Source organism: Bombina bombina, chromosome 7, assembly GCF_027579735.1.
Source record: "Bombina bombina isolate aBomBom1 chromosome 7, aBomBom1.pri, whole genome shotgun sequence".
NCBI lineage: Eukaryota > Metazoa > Chordata > Amphibia > Anura > Bombinatoridae > Bombina > Bombina bombina.
The window spans coordinates 573,702,713-573,722,264 of record NC_069505.1 but is presented as its reverse complement, the minus strand read 5'-3'; the positions used below and the strand labels follow the sequence as shown (position 1 = coordinate 573,722,264).

The following is a 19,552-nucleotide window of genomic DNA, read 5'->3' as shown; positions in this document are numbered from 1 at the left end:
GAAACAGCAGTTATGAAGCAGTGGTCTAAAGACCGCTGCTCCATATCCCTGACTGACTGCTCTGAGCAGGCGGACAGGAATCGCCGGATGTCAACCCGATCGAGTACGATCGGGTTGATTGACACCTCCCTGCTGACGGCCCATTGGCCGCGTGTCTGCAGGGGGCGGCATTGCACCAGCAGCTCTTGTGAGCTGCTGGTGCAATGCTGAATACGGAAAGTGTATTGCTCTCCGCATTCAGCGAGGTCTTCAGGTCCGCAAGACCTTTGATAAATAGGCCCCATGGTCACTTCTGTACAACAACATCTACAAATGGCATATTTTTATCTTTTGTTTTAAATATTTAATTGTAAATCACACTTGCACTTTCATGATTGTCACTAACAGTACTGATGTTATTAATATCGTGTTTTTAAAGGAGATCACTTAGTCGTGACTTTCATAGTTAACTATTGCGATCCGTTTCCATCCGCACCACTGCTAACAAATCAAGATGCATCTTTTAGGTTGTCCGGATGAGCAAACTCTGCAATGTTTTTCTATCACTATATGGTTGCTTTGCAGCTTTCACAACGATTGTTTTAAACAAGATTTATTTTTATTGTTTTATTAAGCACTGTTTCCATTTTGGCGTGAACTGTAAACAAAATGGTGACTAAAAGTTTCTATGCAAAACACTCAAAAAATATCTATATATTTATTTTGCTGTAATTCATATGCCTTGCTGCTTTGTATCTTTCTAAGAGACACTTAAAGGGATACTAAACCCAATTTTTTTCTTTTATGATTTGTTTAGACCGTGCAGTTTTAAGCAACTTTCTAATTTTACTCATATTATCAATTAGGAGTAAATTAGAAAGTTTCTTAAAATTGCATGCTCTATCTGAATCATGGAAGAAGAAACATAGGGTTTAGTATCCCTTCAATAAAAGCTCTTGTACAAGTTGTAACTTCAATCTCCATCATTAAGTTTGGGTTCTGAACTTCATTTCTGAAGCCTTGTATGAGTAGTAATTCCCTTTGCCAGTGTACCAGTTTATGCCTTGATCAAACTCTACACGATCATCACTTTTCAGATACAGCCCGTTCAGGTTCGAATAAATGCACGATTTGAACCACCAGCCGCTTTTGAGACAAATTGCACAGTCGCGGGTAGATTTGTTAAGACCCTTGTCTTTGGTGGAAAATGATGTGTTATTGTGATAAGATAATGAGTCACCTAAAAAACAAAAATATATTGGTGTAATTGAGCTATTTAAAGGAATATGAAACCTACACATTTTAAAAAAATCTTTCCAATTTACTTATATTATCGAATTTGTTTTGTTTCCATGATATTCTGTGTTGAAGAGATACCCAGGTAGGCATCTGGAGCACTACATGACAGCAAATAGTGCTGCCATCTAGTGCTCTTGCAAATGTATAACATTAGTACTACATGACAGGAAATAATGCTGTTATCTAGTGCTCTTGCTAATGTATAACATTAGTATTACATGACAGGAAATAGTGCTGCCATCTAGTGCTCTTGCTAATGTATAACATTAGCACTACATGACAGGAAATAGTGCTGCCATCTAGTGCTCTTGCTAATGTATAACATTAGTACTACATGACAGGATATAGTGCTGCCATCTAGTGCTCTTGCTAATGTATAACATTAGTACTACATGACAGGAAATAGTGCTGCCATCTAGTGCTCTTGCTAATGTATAACATTAGCACTACATGACAGGAAATAGTGCTGCCATCTAGTGCTCTTGCTAATGTATAACATTAGTACTACATGACAGGAAATAGTGCTGCCCTCTAGTGCTCTTGCTAATGTATAACATAAATACTACATGACAGGAAATAGTGCTGTTATCTAGTGCTCTTGCTAATGTATAACATTAGTATTACATGAGAGGAAATAGTGCTGCCATCTAGTGCTCTTGTTAATGTATAACATTAGTACTACATGACAGGAAATAGTGCTGCCCTCTAGTGCTCTTGCTAATGTATAACATTAGTACTACATGACAGAAAATAGTGCTGCCATCTAGTGTTATTGCTAATGTGTAACATAAATACTACATAACAGGAAATAGTGCTGCCCTCTAGTGCTCTTGCTAATGTATAACATTAGTACTACATGACAGAAAATAGTGCTGCCATCTAGTGCTCTTGCTAATGTATAACATAAATACTACATGACAGGAAATAGTGCTGTTATCTAGTGCTCTTGCTAATGTATAACATTAGTATTACATGACAGGAAATAATGCTGCCATCTAGTGCTCTTGCTAATGTATAACATTAGTACTACATGACAGGAAATAGTGCTGCCATCTAGTGCTCTTGCTAATGTATAACATTAGTGCTACATGACAGGAAATAGTGCTGCCCTCTAGTGCTCTTGCTAATGTATTACATTAGTACTACATGACAGGAAATAGTGCTGCCATCTAGTGCTCCTGCTAATGTATAACATTAGTCTACATGACAGTAAATAGTGCTGCCCTCTAGTGCTCTTGCTAATGTATAACATTAGTGCTACATGACAGGAAATAGTGCTGCCCTCTAGAGCTCTTGCTAATGTATAACATTAGTACTACAGGACAGGAAATAGTGCTGCCATCTAGTGCTCTTGCTAATGTATTACATTAGTACTACATGACAGGAAATAGTGCTGCCCTCTAGTGCTCTTGCTAATGTATAACATTAGTACTACATGACAGGAAATAGTGTTGCCATCTAGTGCTCTTGCTAATGTATAACATTAGTACTACATGACAGGAAATAGTGCTGCCATCTAGTGCTCTTACTAATGTGTAACATTAGTACTACATGACAGGAAATAGTGCTGCCATCTAGTGATCTTGCTAATGTATAACATTAGTACTACATGACAGGAAATAGTGCTGCCCTCTAGTGATCTTGCTAATGTATAACATTAGTACTACATGACAGAAAATAGTGCTTCCCTCTAGTGCTCTTCCTAATGTATAACATTAGTACTACATGACAGGATATAATGCTGCCATCTAGTGCTCTTGCTAATGTATAACATTAGTACTACATGACAGGATATAATGCTGCCATCTAGTGATCTTGCTAATGTATAACATAAATACTACATGACAGGAAATAGTGCTGCCATCTAGTGATCTTGCTAATTTATAACATTAGTACTACATGACAGGAAATAGTGCTGCCATCTAGTGCTCTTGCTAATGTATAACATTAGTACTACATGACAGGAAATAGTGCTGCCCTCTAGTGCTCTTGCTAATATATAACATTAGCACTACATGACAGGAAATAGCGCTGCCCTCTAGTGATCTTGCTAATGTATAACATTAGCACTACATGACAGGAAATAGTGCTTCCCTCTAGTGCTCTTCCTAATGTATAACATTAGTACTACATGACAGGAAATAGTGCTGCCATCTAGTGCTCTTGTTAATGTATAACATTAGTACTACATGACAGGAAATAGTGCTGCCATCTAGTGCTCTTGTTAATGTATAACATTAGTACTACATGACAGGAAATAGTGTGGCAAATTGATAACATTCTTGCAAAACTGCTGCCATATAGTTCTCCGCACATGGGCACGCTCCTGAGCTTACCTCCCTGCTTTTCAACAAAAGTTACCAAAACATTTTTCATTCATGATTTAGGTAGAACTTACAATTTTAAACAATTTCTATTATCAAATTTGCTTCATTATCTTGGTATCATTTGTTGAAGGAGCAGCAATGTACTACTGGTTTCTAACTGACCACATGGGTGAGCCAATGACAATCGGTGTTTATATGCAGCCACTAATCAGCAGCTAGATCCTAGGTTATTTGCTGCTCCTGAGCTTTCCTAGATAAAGCTTTCAGCAAAAGATAACAAGAGAAGGAAGCAAATTAAATAATAGAAGTAAATTAGAAAGTGGTTTAAAAATGTATGTTCTGTCTAAATCATGAAGGTCTAATTAAGACTGTACTGTCCGTTTAAGTTTTATATTCTGTTCAATTTTCATTATCTATTATTTATAAAATGCCAAAATATAATGCAGCGATATACAAGGGTACACTTTATACAAGAGACAGTAACAATACTTAAAGGGGCATTCTGGTCAAAATTTAACTGCACATAGTTGAATTGCATCTTTAAATAGTAACATATTTGCAATATATTTGTATAGGCAAAAATGCTTCTAGTTAAAAGTTATCACTGTTTTAGTGTTAACATTTGTCTCTGCACGTGCATGTGAAGCATATCTAGATATTCTCAGTCCACCAGCATTTTAAATTATGCAGCTGCTCAGAGCGCCAGTGGGGCTTGTATTATGTCAGCTATTAACAAATTGAGTCATTATCCGATAGTACAAGCACCTTAGAGCAAGAGCTGTGTTTAAAATGCTAGTGCACGGAGCATACTTAAATACACTTTTGAAATAGTAATAGCTTTCTATTAGAAGCATTTTTGCTAAAAAAAATGTATATTCCAAAAATGCTTCTATTCAAAACTGAAATGTATCCATGGGGATTCCAATTTTGTCTGGAATGTCCCTTTAAAGATGTTAAAATTAAGGTTAAATGGAATGGCTAGAGAATGTCCTTTTAAACAACTTTCCTATTTACTTAGATTATCACTTTTGCTTAGTTCTCTTGATATCCTTTGTTACAGAATAGTGAGCTCAGGAGTGCGCACGTATCTAAAGCCACTCTAATTAATTTTGACTTTACTGTCCCTTTCAAGAATAGGCACCTGGGTTTTATCATTGTCAGTAGTAAACACACTTTATTCAAAATACAGTAGTATTTGTTGAAACCTTCTGAGGCAGTGTTTCCCAAACACAATCCTCAGGACCCTTACTCATGCCAGGTTTTCATTATATCTTAACTAGAGCACAGGTGAAATAATCAGCTGATCAGTATCCATGGTTACTAACCTGCTCTCACCCTTCGGATGATTATTTCCCCTGTGCTCTAGTTAAGATATAATGAAAATCTGGCCTGTGTAAGGATCCTAAGGACTGGGTTTGGGAAACACTGCTCTAAGGGGTAGATTTAATAAGCAGCAGATGCTGCTATTTATGCCCGTAGTTTCCAGGTCGCCTGAAACGGAAGTTAAGAAGCAGCGGTCGTAAGACCGCTACTCCTTACCTTCTCCGCCACCTTTTAGATGGCGGACTTCAATCATCCTGATCCGATACAATAGGGATGATTCACACCCACTGCTGTCGACCAATTAGCTGCAAGTGTGCAGGGGGTGGCATTGCACAAGCATTTTACAACAAATGTTTGTGCAATCTTAAATGCAGACAGCATATGCTGTCAGCATTTAGCGAGGTCGAGTGGACATGATTCGGTACAGCTCGACCTTTGATAAATCTAAAGGATTCTAAGTGAAACCCTAAAAGGTTCTTTAATTATATAAATAGCAAAAAAATCTAAGAAGGACAATATAAGTACATTAAAATGTGTGGAGGGTAGCATGGTTAACAGTGACAGGGAGAAGGCTGAGGTACTAAACCAATTATTTTCTTCAGTATACACAAGAGAGAAACCAATAGAGGATACTTTAGAACAAACTAGGACATGCCAGCCCATACAATTAACTGGGTTATGTGTAGAGGATATCAGGAAAGAACTGGTTAATATTAATGTAAATAAAACTCCAGGCCGGGATGGAATATACCCAAGGGTTTTACGGGAATTTAGCATGGTTATAGACAAACCTTTACTCTTAATTTTTCAAGATTCATTATCCTCAGGCATAGTACCCCAGGACTGGCGTAAAGCTGATGTGGGGCCACTCTTTAAAAAGTGAAGCAGGGCTGAGCCAGGAAGCTATAGACCAGTTAGTCTGACATCATTAGTGGGGAAGATATTTGAAGGGATTATAAGGGATTATATTGATGAGCATATTTGTGTAAACAAGATTATGAGTTCTAACCAGCATGGTTTTATGAGAAATAGATCATGTCAAACTAATTTAGTTAGATTCTACGAGAAAGTTGGTAAAAATATAGATAAAGGGGAATCCGTTGATGTGACATTTACTTAGAGGAATCAGTTGATGTGATATACTTAGAGGAATCAGTTGATGTGATATACTTAGAGGAATCAGTTGATGTGATAGACTTTGCCAAGGCGTTTGATACAATGCCACATGAGAGATTAATGTACAAAATGAAGGGACTGGGAGTAGCTGAAAATGTTAGCTCATGGATAAATAACTGGATAAAAGATAGCGAGCAACGAGTAGTAGTGAATGGATCATACTCAGATTGGACAAATGTAATCAGTGGAGTCCCCCATGGATCAGTACTGGGCCCTGTTCTTTTTAATATTTTTATTAATGACTTGGAGCAAGGATTAAATAGCGACATCTCTATTTTTGCAGATGACACAAAGTTATGTAAGGTAATTAGGTCAGAGCAGGATGAAGTTTCATTACAAGGGGATCTGCAAAAATGTTATAGTATGGGCAGGAAAATGAAAAATGAGATTTAATACGGGAAAATGCAAGGCTCTACTTTTTGGAAGTAAAAATAAGCAGGAAACGTATTATTTAAATGGGACAAGACTAAAGTAGTAATAGATAACAAGCTAAAGATGGGTGCACAATGCAGGGCAGCGTCTTCAAAGGCTAATAAGATACTAGCATGTATTAAAAGAGGTATTGATTCAAGGGAGGAAAGCATAATTCTGTCACTATATAAATCCCTGGTATACCTTGATTATGAAGTGCAGTTCTGGGGACCGATCTCAAAAGTACAGAACCTACACAAAGTCCAGAGAAGGGCCACAAAGCTAATTAGGGGAATGGAGAATTTAAGCTATGAGGAGGGGTTAGCCAAACTGGGTCTGTTTCCTATAGAAAAAAGGCGCTTGAGAAGTGACATAATTATTTCATGATTAAATACTGTCGGCTAGATTATGAGTTTTGCTGGTATTAGGAGTCTTGCAGGTTTAGGGGAACCGCACACTTTTTTGGCCTTACCACAAAACGACTTACGTAAACTTTGTAAACCCTTTTTTCTATGGGACTTTTATAGCGCTGGTATTACAAGTCTGTCCTAGGAGGCCAAAAAGTGAGCGGTACACCCTATCCCATCAAGATTCGTAACGTATTTTAAAGTCAGTAGTTATGAGTTTTATGTTAAAACGCGGTAGCATAAAACTCATAACTAAAGTGCTAAAAGGTACACTAAACACCCATAAACTACCTATTAACCCCTAAACCGAGGCCCTCCCACATCGCAAACACTAAAATAAAATGATTAACCCCAATCTGCCGCTCCCGACATCGCCGCCACTAGAATAAGCATATTAACCTCTAAACCGCCATACTCCTGCCTCGCAAACACTAGTTAAATAATATTAACCCCTAATCTGCCGCCCCTAACATCACCGCCACCTACATTATACTTATTAACCCCTAATCTGCCGCTCGGACATTGCCGACACCTACATTATACTTATTAACCCCTAATCTTCCGCTCCGGACATCGCCGCAACCTACATTATATTTATTAACCCCTAATCTGCTGCCCCCAACATCGCCGCCAACTACCTACATTTATTAACCCCTAATCTGCCGTCCCCAACATCACCCCCACTATATTAAATTTATTAACCCCTAAATCTAAGTCTAACCCTAACCCTAACACCCCCTAACTTAAATATAATTTAAATAAATCTAAATAAAATTACTATCATTAACTAAATAATTCCTATTTAAAACTAAATACTTACCTGTAAAATAAAGCCTAAGCTAGCTACAATAACACTAATAGTTATATTGTATCTAGCTTAGGGTTTATTTTTATTTTACAGGCAAGTTTGTATTTATTTTAACTAGGTAGAATAGTTACTAAATAGTTATTAACTATTTACTAACTACCTAGCTAAAATAAATACAAAAGTACCTTTAAATAAAACCTAACCTAAGTTACACTAACACCTAACACTACACTACAATTAAATAAATTAAATTAAATTAGATAAATCACAAAAAAAACCCCACTAAATTGCAGAAAATAAAAAACAAATTACAGATCTTTAAACTAATTACACCTAATCTAATCGCCCTATCAAAATAAAAAAAGCCCCCCCAAAATAAAAAAAATCCTAGCCTAAACAAAACTATCAATAGCCCTTAAAAGGGCCTTTTGCGGGGCATTGCCCCAAAGAAATCAGCTCTTTAACCTTTTAAAAAAAAAAATACAAACAAATCCCAATACAGTAAAACCCACCACCCACACAACCAACCCCCCAAATAAAATACTAACTAAAAAAACCTAAGCTCCCCATTGCCCTGAAAAGGGCATTTGGATGGGCATTGCCCTTAAAAGGGCAGTTAGCTCTTTTGCGGCCCGAAGCCCTAACCTAAAAATAAAACCCACCCAATACACCCTTAAAAAAACCGAACACTAACCCCCTGAAGATTGACTTACTGTTCTGAAGACCGGAAATCCATCTTCAAGGAAGCAGCAGAAGTCTTCATCCAACTGGGCCGAAGTCCTCAACGAAGCATCTTCTATCTTCATCCATCTGACGCGGAACGGCTCCATCTTCAAGACATCCGACACGGAGCATCCTCTTCATCCGGAGTCTTCTTACTGAATGAATATCACTTTAAGTGACGTCATCTAAGATGGCGTCCCTTAGATTCCGATTGGCTGATAGAATTCTATCAGCCAATCGGAATTAAGGTAGAAAAAATCCTATTGGCTGATGCAATCAGCCAATAGGATTTAAGTTCAATCCGATTGGCTGATCCAATCAGCCAATAGGATTGAGCTCGCATACTTTTGGCTGTTCCAATCAGCCAATAGAATTCAAGCTCAATCCTATTGGCTGATTGGATCAGCTAATAGGATTGAAGTTCAATCTTATTGGCTGATTGCATCAGCCAATAGGATTTTTTCTACCTTAATTCCGAATGGCTGATATAATTCTATCAGCCAATCAGAATCTAAGGGACGCCATCTTGGATGACGTCACTTAAAGTGATATTCATTCAGTAAGAAGACTCCGGATGAAGAGGATGCTCCACGTCGGATGTCTTGAAGATGGAGCCGCTCCGCATCGGATGGATGAAGATAGAAGATGCCATCTGGATGAAGACTTCTGCCCATCTGGAGGACATCTTCGGCCCGGTTGGATGAAGACTTCTGCCGCTTCCTTGAGGATGGATGTCCGGTCTTCAGAACAGTAAGTCGATCTTCAGGGGGTTAGTGTTAGGTCTTTTTAAGGGTTTATTGGGTGGGTTTTATTTTTAGGTTAGGGCTTTGGGCCGCAAAAGAGCTAACTGCCTTTTTAAGGGCAATGCCCATCCAAATGCCCTTTTCAGGGCAATGGGGAGCTTAGTTTTTTTTAGTTAGTATATTATTTAGGGGGTTGGTTGTGTGGGTGGTGGGTTTTACTGTTGTGTGGGTTGTTTGTATTTTTTTTTAAAAGGTAAAAGAGCTGATTTCTTTGGGGCAATGCCCCGCAAATGGCCTTTTAAGGGCTATTGATAGTTTAGTTTAGGCTAGGGTTTTTTCTATTTTAGGAGGGCTTTTTTATTTTATTTTTATTTTTTTATTTTTTATTTATAATTTTTTTTTTTATTGGTAATAAAATTAAAGAAATATACATATACTGAGGAGACGCAGCTCCAAAATGATAATATAAAGTTTACAGATATACCAAGTGGGGATCTGCATCTAACAGGATAGAACATAATTTCAACACTTACACGTTACTATGAGCAGAGTCGACTTATCAAGCCTTGATTCATGGCTGACAAGTCTGAGATAAAGCAGGGGGGGGGGCTTAAAGGCTGAGCATATAACAGACTTACTAAACATGAGAGAGGGGGGGTGGGGGGGAAGAGGGATGGTAGAGGGGACAGGGGAAATGATATTGATAAGAGTATCAGGAGGGGGAGCACGGGCCATTTAGTTGAAATTGTATTTGTGTTAGGAAGGCGGCTGACATAAAAGGAACATAGGCTTGGAACTATGTGTCTTGGGCAGTCGCATTGGGCCTCCAGTCTGTATTTTGAAACTCCTTCCAGTCAGCCCAGATCAACTCAAACAGGTCAGACTTATTTAGTTTGTAAAAGATATCCTTTTCCATAGTATAGATGTATGCCATATTATTGCAGATCATCGCCCAACTTGGAGCTCGTTCCTTCTTCCAGGAGCATGCAACAGAGTACTTTATAGTCATGAATAGGTAAATGCAAATGTACGCGTGGTGTTTAGGCAAAGAGCGTAGGTTTAAGTGAAGGAGGGCTGAGACAGCAAGCTTGGGGAGCCCAATGCCCATGTACCGAAAAGCACCTAGACCACAAAGGTCGGATCACGGGGCACTCCCACCATATATGTAGCGCATTACCCCTTTGGCCACAATTCCTCCAGCACTCGGAGAACACAGCCGGGAATATTTTCGCTAACCTAGTGGGTACGTAGTACCAATGAGTGAGAAGTTTGAAGTAGGTTTCGTATAACGTTGTGCAATGCACAGCTTTCTGGGTTAGGGAGAGAGCTCATTCCCACTCCTCCAGGGAAGTGTGCCTACCCGTCAGCATCTCCCATCGGGAAAGATGGGAAGGAGTCTCCAGGTCTTGGGACCCCCCTAGTAGCATATAATGGGCTGAAAGCGGCCTACACAGCCTATCCCCCTTTGCCCAAATGGACTCCCAGAGGGTCAAAGGTCTATCTAGGGTAGGATTAAAACCCCAACTGCTTAAGAAGCTCTAAACCCTGTGATATTCAAAAGGTAGGTACGATGGATCTGGGCCTCAGCACTGATCTGGGATAATTGTTTAAATGAATCTCGAGGGGACGTGGACCAGAAGTCTGCAATATTATTGATACCCAGTTGGACCCATTTATTAGGGTGAGAGTCTTGGAGGCCCGATAAGAGGCCTGCTATGGAGGCAACTGGGGAGGGATGAGGAGCCACAAGGGGGTGATGCCGTATTCTGTCTCAAAAGCTGAGGCATTCGCAAACCACTGGGTTCGTTAGGGCAGGCTCCCTACGACAGTGTGGCGGGGTCCAAATTAAGTCACGTAATGTGATTTGAAAGGGCAACGAAGCCTATTCAATGGAATTCCACTTGGCCTCCGACAACTTTACCCCCCATTGAGATACATGGGTAAGCATTGCAGCCTTGTAATACCGTATCACCGACGGTGAAGCTATGCCCCCCAAGGATTTGGGGAGTTGAAGTACTCTATGTGCGACTCTAGGGGGTTTATCTAACCAGATAAATTTGGTGAACCCACTTTGAAAATGAAGGAGCAGATGCCTCGGTATTTTAATAGGCAGGCAGCGGAATAGGTAAGTCAGCTTGGGAAGGAAGGACATTTTCAACGCCGCGATCCTACCCAACCAGGAGACATGCTGGAGGTTCCAGTCCTTCCGCAGAGAGCGGAGGGAAGTTAGGAGAGGGAGATAGTTGTCTTTTATTGTTTGGGGAAAGCTGCTAGAGACTCTGACACCCAAGTGTAGGACAGAGTGTTCAGTCCAGTCAAATTTATAAGATTCAGTAAGAGAGACTAATTGTGCCTTCGTGAACCCCTGAGTATATACTTGTGTTTTAGATAAGTTCAACTTATAGTAAGAGTGGGCCCCGAAAGTGGTCAGAATATCGAGGAGCCTAGGTATCCCTAGATCCGGGTGTGATAGAAACAAGGTTACATCGTCAGCAAAGAGTGCAATTTTGTGCACTGTGCCCGACAGGGTGACTCCTTTTATTTGGGGGTCAGTTCTGATCTGCTCAGCCAAAGGCTCTATGGACAGGGCGAACAAAAGTGGCGAAAGGGGGCACCCCTGTCTGGTGCCATTTGTGATAGGAAAAAGAGAGGAGTGGAAACCCAGACCACACACAGAAGCAGTAGGAGTTGAATACAAGGCTTGAACAGCCGTTATGAAATCGGGGGGAAAATGGAATCTCTTAAGGACTGCCCAGAGGTATTGCCATCTGACCCGGTCAAACGCCTTCTCGGCGTCAAGAGAGATGACCGCCAGCGGCCGTCGAAGACGTGAGGCAGAGGTAAGTATGTTAAGGAGACGTCTCGTGTTGTCTGGGCCCTCTCGACGGGGGACAAATCCCACCTGGTCCAAATCGATAAGGGAGGGAAGTAAGCTAGCAAGACGATTGGCGAGTATCTTTGAATAGAACTTGATATCTGTGTTTATCAAAGAAATGGGCCTGTAGCTCGTACAGAGCGATGGGTCCTTGTCTGGCTTAAGGATGGTGACAATATTAGCTTCTAGAAATTCGCTCCCGAAGTGGCCCTCTTCTCTAGCCAAATTATAGAATTTTAGAAGCAACGGGGCTAATTCTTTGGCATAAGTCTTGAAGAAATGCGCCGGGTAACCGTCAGGGCCCGGGATTTAAAGGATTTAGTGTTCCTAATAACTCTCAGGACCTCCTGAAGAGAGAAGGGAGCACTCAAAGCATCTCTCTGTTCGGGGGCGAGCATAGGGAGCGTCATTGTCTGAAGATAAGTATCCAGGACCGCCTGGGAGGAGGATCTAATAGGCTCGGCTGTCGCTATGTTATAAAGTTTGGCATAGTAATCAGCAAACGCCCTACCTATCTGGGACGGGATCTGGAGGAGAGAACCTGAAGATCGTATAGAGTGAATTCGGGAGGCCCCTAGTCTGTTCCTAATCTTATTTGCCAACAGGGTATCAGATTTGTTGCCTTTGCAATAAAACAATTGCTTAAGCTTGGCAAGGTTAATTTGGGTTCTGCGCAGTTCAATCCTAGAAATGTGATCTTTGATTTCGATAATTTGGGAAATGGTCTCTGCTGTGACTACACTTCTGTTGCATGCCTCTAGTTGTCGCAACTTAATGTGGGCTTGTGAGAGGGTGAGGCCTGCCTGCTTCCTGAGATGCACTTGTTTAGTGATAAGGAGGCCTCTAAATGTGGCTTTAGCTGCTCCCCATAATGTGTCGTCCCTGACCGTGAGGTTGTCATTAGTCTGAATAAAATGGGTGATATCTTTACGTAGTTCCTCTCTAATATCTGGTGGGGCAATCTCCATTTGGGTCTAGAGTGAGTAGTGAGGAAATAATGTCAGCCTGAACTAGGTCGTGGTCAGACCAGGCACAAAGGGAGATTTTGGCTCTCTGAACTAAATCTAGGGAGTCAGCTGTAGAGAAGATATAGTCAAGCCTTGAGTAAAGCTTATGGAGGTGCGAGAAGTGGGTGTAGTCATAGTCCTTAGGGTGAAGGGCTCTCCATATGTCATATAGACCCGAGGCCGACATCATTTGCCTGAATCTGTGTGAGAGTTGTTTTGCTGAGGTGGGTGTTAGGTCAAGAGGTTCAGATCTTCTGTCTAATGTATGGTCCCAGACCATGTTAAAGTCACCCGCTATGAGCACTCTCCCCTGCTGGACCTGGGAGAGGGCATGTAGGATGTGTTTGAGGTATCACGGTTGCTTGGAATTCGGGAGATACACGGATACCAGGGTATAGGTGACATGGTTTATTTTGCATATAAGGATAATAAATCTGGCCTGAGGGTCTCTGATAACTTGTATGCTTTCAAAGGCCAATCACTTGTGTAACAATATCGCTACTCCCCTGGCTTTTTTGTTAAAAGAAGCGGTTTCAATGTGTGTATAGGACTTAGAGATAAGCCTAAGAGGTTCCCTGTCCAGCCAGTGGGTCTCCTGAAGGAATACTACATCTGGGTTGTGGTGTTTCAGCGTCCTAGTTAGTAGGCTACGTTTATGGGGTGAGTTTAGGCCTCTAACATTATGTGTCAGAAGCCTAATGGTGGACATGACTGGTAGCAGAGGTGCGGTGATGGGTCTCTTGCGGGGGACTTAAGCTGTGTTGTGGGTCGGGGGGAGGAATGAGTGAAAGTTAAGCTGAGGGGTTGTGGGGAGGGGGTGGGAAAGGGAAGTAGAGCACTAAGAGAAGCGCTCAAGAGTGTGGTGGAAACAGTCCACCTCGAGGAGTCCTGGGGTGGACTTCTATGTGGGGGCGGAGCAGAGGAGAAAATTAATCTAAAGTGCACAAAGTTAGGGGCATCGCAAACAACAGCCCCGCTCTGCTAAAATTAAATACTGAAATATTAACTAACATTTAGTTTACATTAAGTAAGTTGCTATATATTAAAGGTATAATAACCAGCAGAATAAACTTAGACTAAACACATTTAAAAGGTGTTGCAAACACAAAACCAAACCAAACAAACAAACAGATAACCATCAAGTGGCTATAAATGGAGGTAACATTCGCCCTACAACAGATCTGTAGAGGGCAAGTCCCAGGAGTTAAGAAACAGAAGAGGGTTGAGGTAATTTAGCCCTCTTGGCTCTTTGATCATTGATGGTCTATTCTGGGGCTGAGGCACGTAGCTTAGGATAGGGAGGGTCCCTCTGGGGAGGCAGTTCTGGCCTAAGACCCCAGCTAGTGAGAAGTGTTAGACCTTGGTTTAGAGTTGTAGCTACAAAGTTTTGATTGTCTTTGGTGATAATAAGACGAGTTGGGAATCCCCATCTATACTTGATGTTGTTTTTCCTCAATGTCATAGTGACAGATTGATAATGGCGTCTCTGTTGTAAGGTGTGAATCGAGAGGTCAGGTAAGAGCTGGATATCTTGAAATTTCTCGCTCAGGGTTGGTTTCTTGAAGGCTGCCTGCATCAGCCTATCCTTATAAAGAAAACTGTGGAAGCACACTATTACATCCCTTGGTTTATCCTGAGCCACATTTCTAGAGCGTAGCGCCCTATGTGCCCTCTCCATAGTGGCTGTCAGGCCCTCTGGGCTGCCAATCAAAGAGTGAAACAGTTCTCTCAGAAAGTCTTGAAGGTCGGATGGCACTACTGATTCCGGGATACCCCGGAATCTGATGTTATTGCGCCTAGATCTGTCCTCTACCTCCGCCACCTTAAGTTCCAGTTGAGAGATTTGGTCAGCCAGGCTCTCCGAATAGGCTAATAGGTTAGATTGATCCACCACCACATCATCTTGTTTCCTTTCAAGGGCATCTACTCTTTCCCCGATCTCCGAGATCTCTTTCTTAAGCTCTGCAGAACTACGCTGAATTTCCTGTGTGATGAATTTAGTCTGAGAGGCCAGCAGCTTCTTTAGGGACTTCTCAGTGATGTAGTGTTGTGATGCAGATGCAGAGTGGACGCTAGATTGGGACTCTTCATCCTGCGAGTCCGGGTCACTTAACTCTCCTTGAGGTTCCATGTCTGAACCCTTAGGTTGCTGTGTGAAGTGGTCATAGACAGTCTTTTTAGATTTTGATGCAGACTTAAGGGGTTTTCTTCCCAAGTGTGGCATAGTGTTGTAACTGTATAGTGATAAAGCACTCTGGACCTAGAAAATCAGGTGTGTTTGCAAGGGGTTATACTTATTCTGCTGAGAAAAAATGGGGTTAATGAGTCATAACGCATACAAAGATTAAAACATTACTCTAAAGAATGCAGAGCGGGGCTGATTACCATAGAGATAGTAACACTCACATTTTGGACAGGAATACGTGTATACCTCGGGTTAACTCTGGTCCCTCACCTCAGGGATAAAGAGGGTACGACCCGAAGGAAGGGGAAGGGTAGGTGGAAGTAACCCACTCGGACAAGCCGAGTGGGAGCGGAGAGGTGAGGGAATGGCAACCAATGGGAATAAGGTCAGCAGGACAAATCAAGGATGCAATAAAAATTAGATAGATGTCAAACCAATATAGTGGCGAGTCAGACGCCCAGTAACTTATTCCAGCACTTATATAGAAATTAAGTTAAGACTAAGTAGCAGGCTAAGATTACAGCTAATTTACCTAGACTAATCTAATTACCAAGAGTTAGCGTGGAGGCTATAAAATTATCAAGTCTATGGGATGTGAGAAGGAGGCAGCAGAGTATAATAAGCCTTTTCCCTTTTTTTTTTTTTTTTTTGTGTGTTTTTTTTTTATTTTTATAAAAAGAGTAGTGTGCCCAAAAGCGACAAAGATGGCCTAGGGGGGAGATTAGTAGATCCTAATTAGTGAGGTACGCTGACGGGGATACTTGAAAAGAGGGTTCTGCTAAAGCCCCAATAACCTAACTTGCTGGTAAGGCACAGGAAAGGGCTATAAACTATCAGGGCATTAACCTTAATATGATCTGATTCTAAAGCTAATTGTGTGGAGTGGGGTTATATTGTTAGTGCAGATTACCCGGTCCCAGACGTATAAATAAATGTTATAGCTTTGGATAGGTATGTGAGCTGCTCTGTAACTCAAAAACCTGCAATGCTAGGGCAAAACCCTCTAATCTTACTGTAACTATATCAAATGAATGGAGGGCTGCATTAACACTTTATAATGTAAAGTGCTGTAACACCTATAGGAAAAAAGACATATGGTTAAGGCAGCAATACAAAAACACACACTCCACCTTAGGCTTTGAGCCCTAAGGACAGTAAAGCTGACGCAGCAGCTAATAGAAATATAAGATAGATTAGTATGACAATGTCCCTTAGATAGAGGCCGTGTAGAATCTCACTGTAACAAGGAGAATGTGTGAGATGTCAAAGGGGATGACACAGTCACTATGTTGCAGGATGTAGCTGCGGGGCCCAGTTCTTAGGCCCTATAAGTGTAAATAAAATCCAGAAGCCTGGGCACCAGGCGAATAGGAGAGTCAGGGGTAGGTAGCCCACTCCAGTGTTGGTAATCAATGGTCTGCAAAGTGTAACAACTGCCGGCTTTGCTGTGAACCCCAGGTAGAACAGGCTTAATGATATATCTTGTGATATTGGGGCTGCTTCTGCAGGGGAGATGCTGCCTATGTGTGCTCTCAGAGTTATTTAGGATGGCCCGTGAAACTGGCTTCTAATTGTGGCCTGTGTTCTCCCAGATAAACCTCTTGCAGCAAGCCCCAGGTGACCAATCACCATCAATTACCCTAGCTTTGTCTCAGGGGTCTGGTCAATTCTCCCTCCGTCATTAAACAGGGCTATTAGGCAGGAAAACAAAGGTACCTTTTCAGTGGGGACCTGGGTGTCAGCCCATATAGGGCTCAAGTGTTGGTAACGTGCTGCCTATTCCCCAGGGTCTAATATGTCTGAATAGTGTATCAGCAAACCTGACAGGCTCTTACCCGGTTCCAGGAGCTGAAGTGCTGGTGAATCTACCTTCTAGCTGGATGCCGGTTCCACTCCGGCATAGGAGCCTAAGGGCCTCAAGATGGCGGATGTTCGCGCTCTTTTTCCCCTCTGGGTTGCGCAGTGAAAAGGGCTGAATTTTTTCCCCTCTCTTTTCCTAGGTCTTCGAAGTCCCAGCAGCCAGCAGCAGCTGATCGCTCCGGAGCGGGTCCCTGGCCCTCCGGAGCGAAGTCAGTCAGTTATGGCAGGAGTCCGGTGCTGGCGGGTGCAAGGGGCAGCAGCCACTCCGGAGCGGAGCCCCGACCCTCCGGAGTGAGGAAACAGCTGCGGTGTAAGGTGAGGGACTGCTGTGCGGCCCGCGGGCAACTAACGGGAGCCTCTTAGGTGGTGGTGGAGAGGTTAGGAGCAGGAGATGAGGCTGGTATAGATGACGGCAAAGAGGCCGATTGGGGAACCACAGACTCCTCGGGTTGTAATTGGCACCAGTCTGTCTCCACCACAGCAGGAAGCGGGACCGCTCGTCCCTCTGTAAGTGTCCCCCTCTGAAAATGGCTGTTTGCCGTTGACGAGATGGATGAGAGAGGTCCCTCTGCGATGTGGTAATGTCCACTGGTTATAGTAGGTAGTTTAATCGTTAAATAGGACCAAAATTCAGAGTTTGTAGGTCCCTTTTTGATATGTAATTTACGGAGCTCAGAGTGCACATGTCTAGTCAGATCAGTGGCTAGCTCCGCCCCCGGCTTTTTTATTTTGATAGGGTGATTAGATTTGGTGTAATTAGTTTAAAGATCTGTAATTTGTTTTTTATTTTCTGTAATTTAGTGGGGTTTTTTGTGATTTATCTAATTTAATTTAATTTATTTCATTGTATTTAATTTAGTTAATTTATTTAATTGTAGTGTAGTGTTAGGTGTTAGTGTAACTTAGGTTAGGTTTTATTTTACAGGTACTTTTCTATTTATTTTAGCTAGGTAGTTAGTAAATAGTTAATAACTGTTTAGTAACTATTCTATCTAGTTAAAATAAATACAAACTTACCTGTAAAATAAAAATAAACCCTAAGCTAGATACAATGTAACTATTAGTTATATTGTAGCTAGCTTAGGGTTTATTTTATAGGTAAGTATTTAGTTTTAAATAGGAATTATTTAGGTAATAATATACATTTTTATTTAGATTTATTTAAATTATATTTAAGTTAGGGGGTGTTAGGGTTAGACTTAGGTTTAGGGGTTAATAAATTTAGTATAGTGGCGGCGACGTTGGGGGCGGCAGATTAGGGGTTAATAAATGTAGGTAGGTGACGGCGATGTTAGGGACTAATAATATTTAACTAATGTTTGCGAGGCGGGAGTGCGGCCGTTTAGGGGTTAATATGTTTATTATAGTGGTGGTGATGTCCGAAGCAGTAGATTAGGGGTTAATAAGTATAATGTAGATGTCCGCGATGTCGGGGGCGGCAGATTAGGGGTTAATAAGTGTAAGATTAGGGGTGTTTAGACTCGGGGTTCATGTTAGGGTGTTAGGTGTAAACATAAATTTTATTTCCCCATAGGAATCAATGGGGCTTCGTTACTGAGTTATACGCTGCTTTTTTGCAGGTGTTAGACTTTTTCTCAGCCGGCTCTCCCCGTTGATTCCTATGGGGAAATCGTGCACGAGCACGTACGACCAGCTCACCACTGACTTAAGTAGCGCTGGTATTTTGAGTGAAGTGTGGAGCAAAATTTTGCTCAATGCTCACTTCTTGCCTTTTAACGCCGGGTTTATAAAAACCTGTAATACCAGCGCTGTAGGAAAGTGAGCGGGGACAATAAACTGCACGATAGCACCGCACCCCTGTTACCGCAAAACTCATAATCTAGCTGTGTATATTCAAGGCCCATATACAGAGATGGCAGAAGCTCTGTTTATTCCAAGAAAATAGTTTGTGACAAAAGTTCACAATGCTCCTGCAATTTAATCTCCTGCAACGGAAAAGTTTTTTCACTGTAAGAGCAATAAAATTGTAGAACTCATTACCAAAAGAGGCAGTGAATGCCAATACTTTGGATACATTTAAAAATGGTTTAAAAACATTTCTGGCTAGAAACAGAATTCATAGATATGATTGCTTGTTTTAAATGGGTCACCTTTTAATGGGATTAAAATGTAAGATCAACTGGAGATTTTTTGTAAGTATATTAGATTTGTATAGGTTGAACTTGATGGACTTTGGTCTTTTTTTTAACCTCATCTATAATGTTACCATGTTACTATGTTACCCCTAAAGCTTAAAGTACAAAGAAGGAAATTCTGGGGGAAAAAAGGGTGAGGGAAGCAGAGTCGGAGGCCAAATGATCAATGAAACAATTAAAAGAAAATGACAGTTGCAGATTTTGTTTTGGAAAATAGTCCTACTGTTTCCCTGAGACTATCAGGAATGGGAAGGCCGGTAGATGAGGGAGTGG

General features: G+C 41.4%; 1 protein-coding gene across 1 annotated transcript in view; it reads right to left on the bottom strand.

Moving 5' to 3' along the window:
• Positions 1-965: 965 nt before the first annotated feature.
• LOC128636095 (ficolin-1-A-like) overlaps positions 966-19,552 on the bottom strand; it is a 79,472-nt gene continuing 60,885 nt past the window's right edge. The window contains exon 7 of the mRNA XM_053689159.1: positions 966-1,219. Within this exon, the coding sequence (XP_053545134.1) occupies positions 966-1,219 (254 nt within the window). The remainder of the gene's footprint in view (positions 1,220-19,552) is intronic.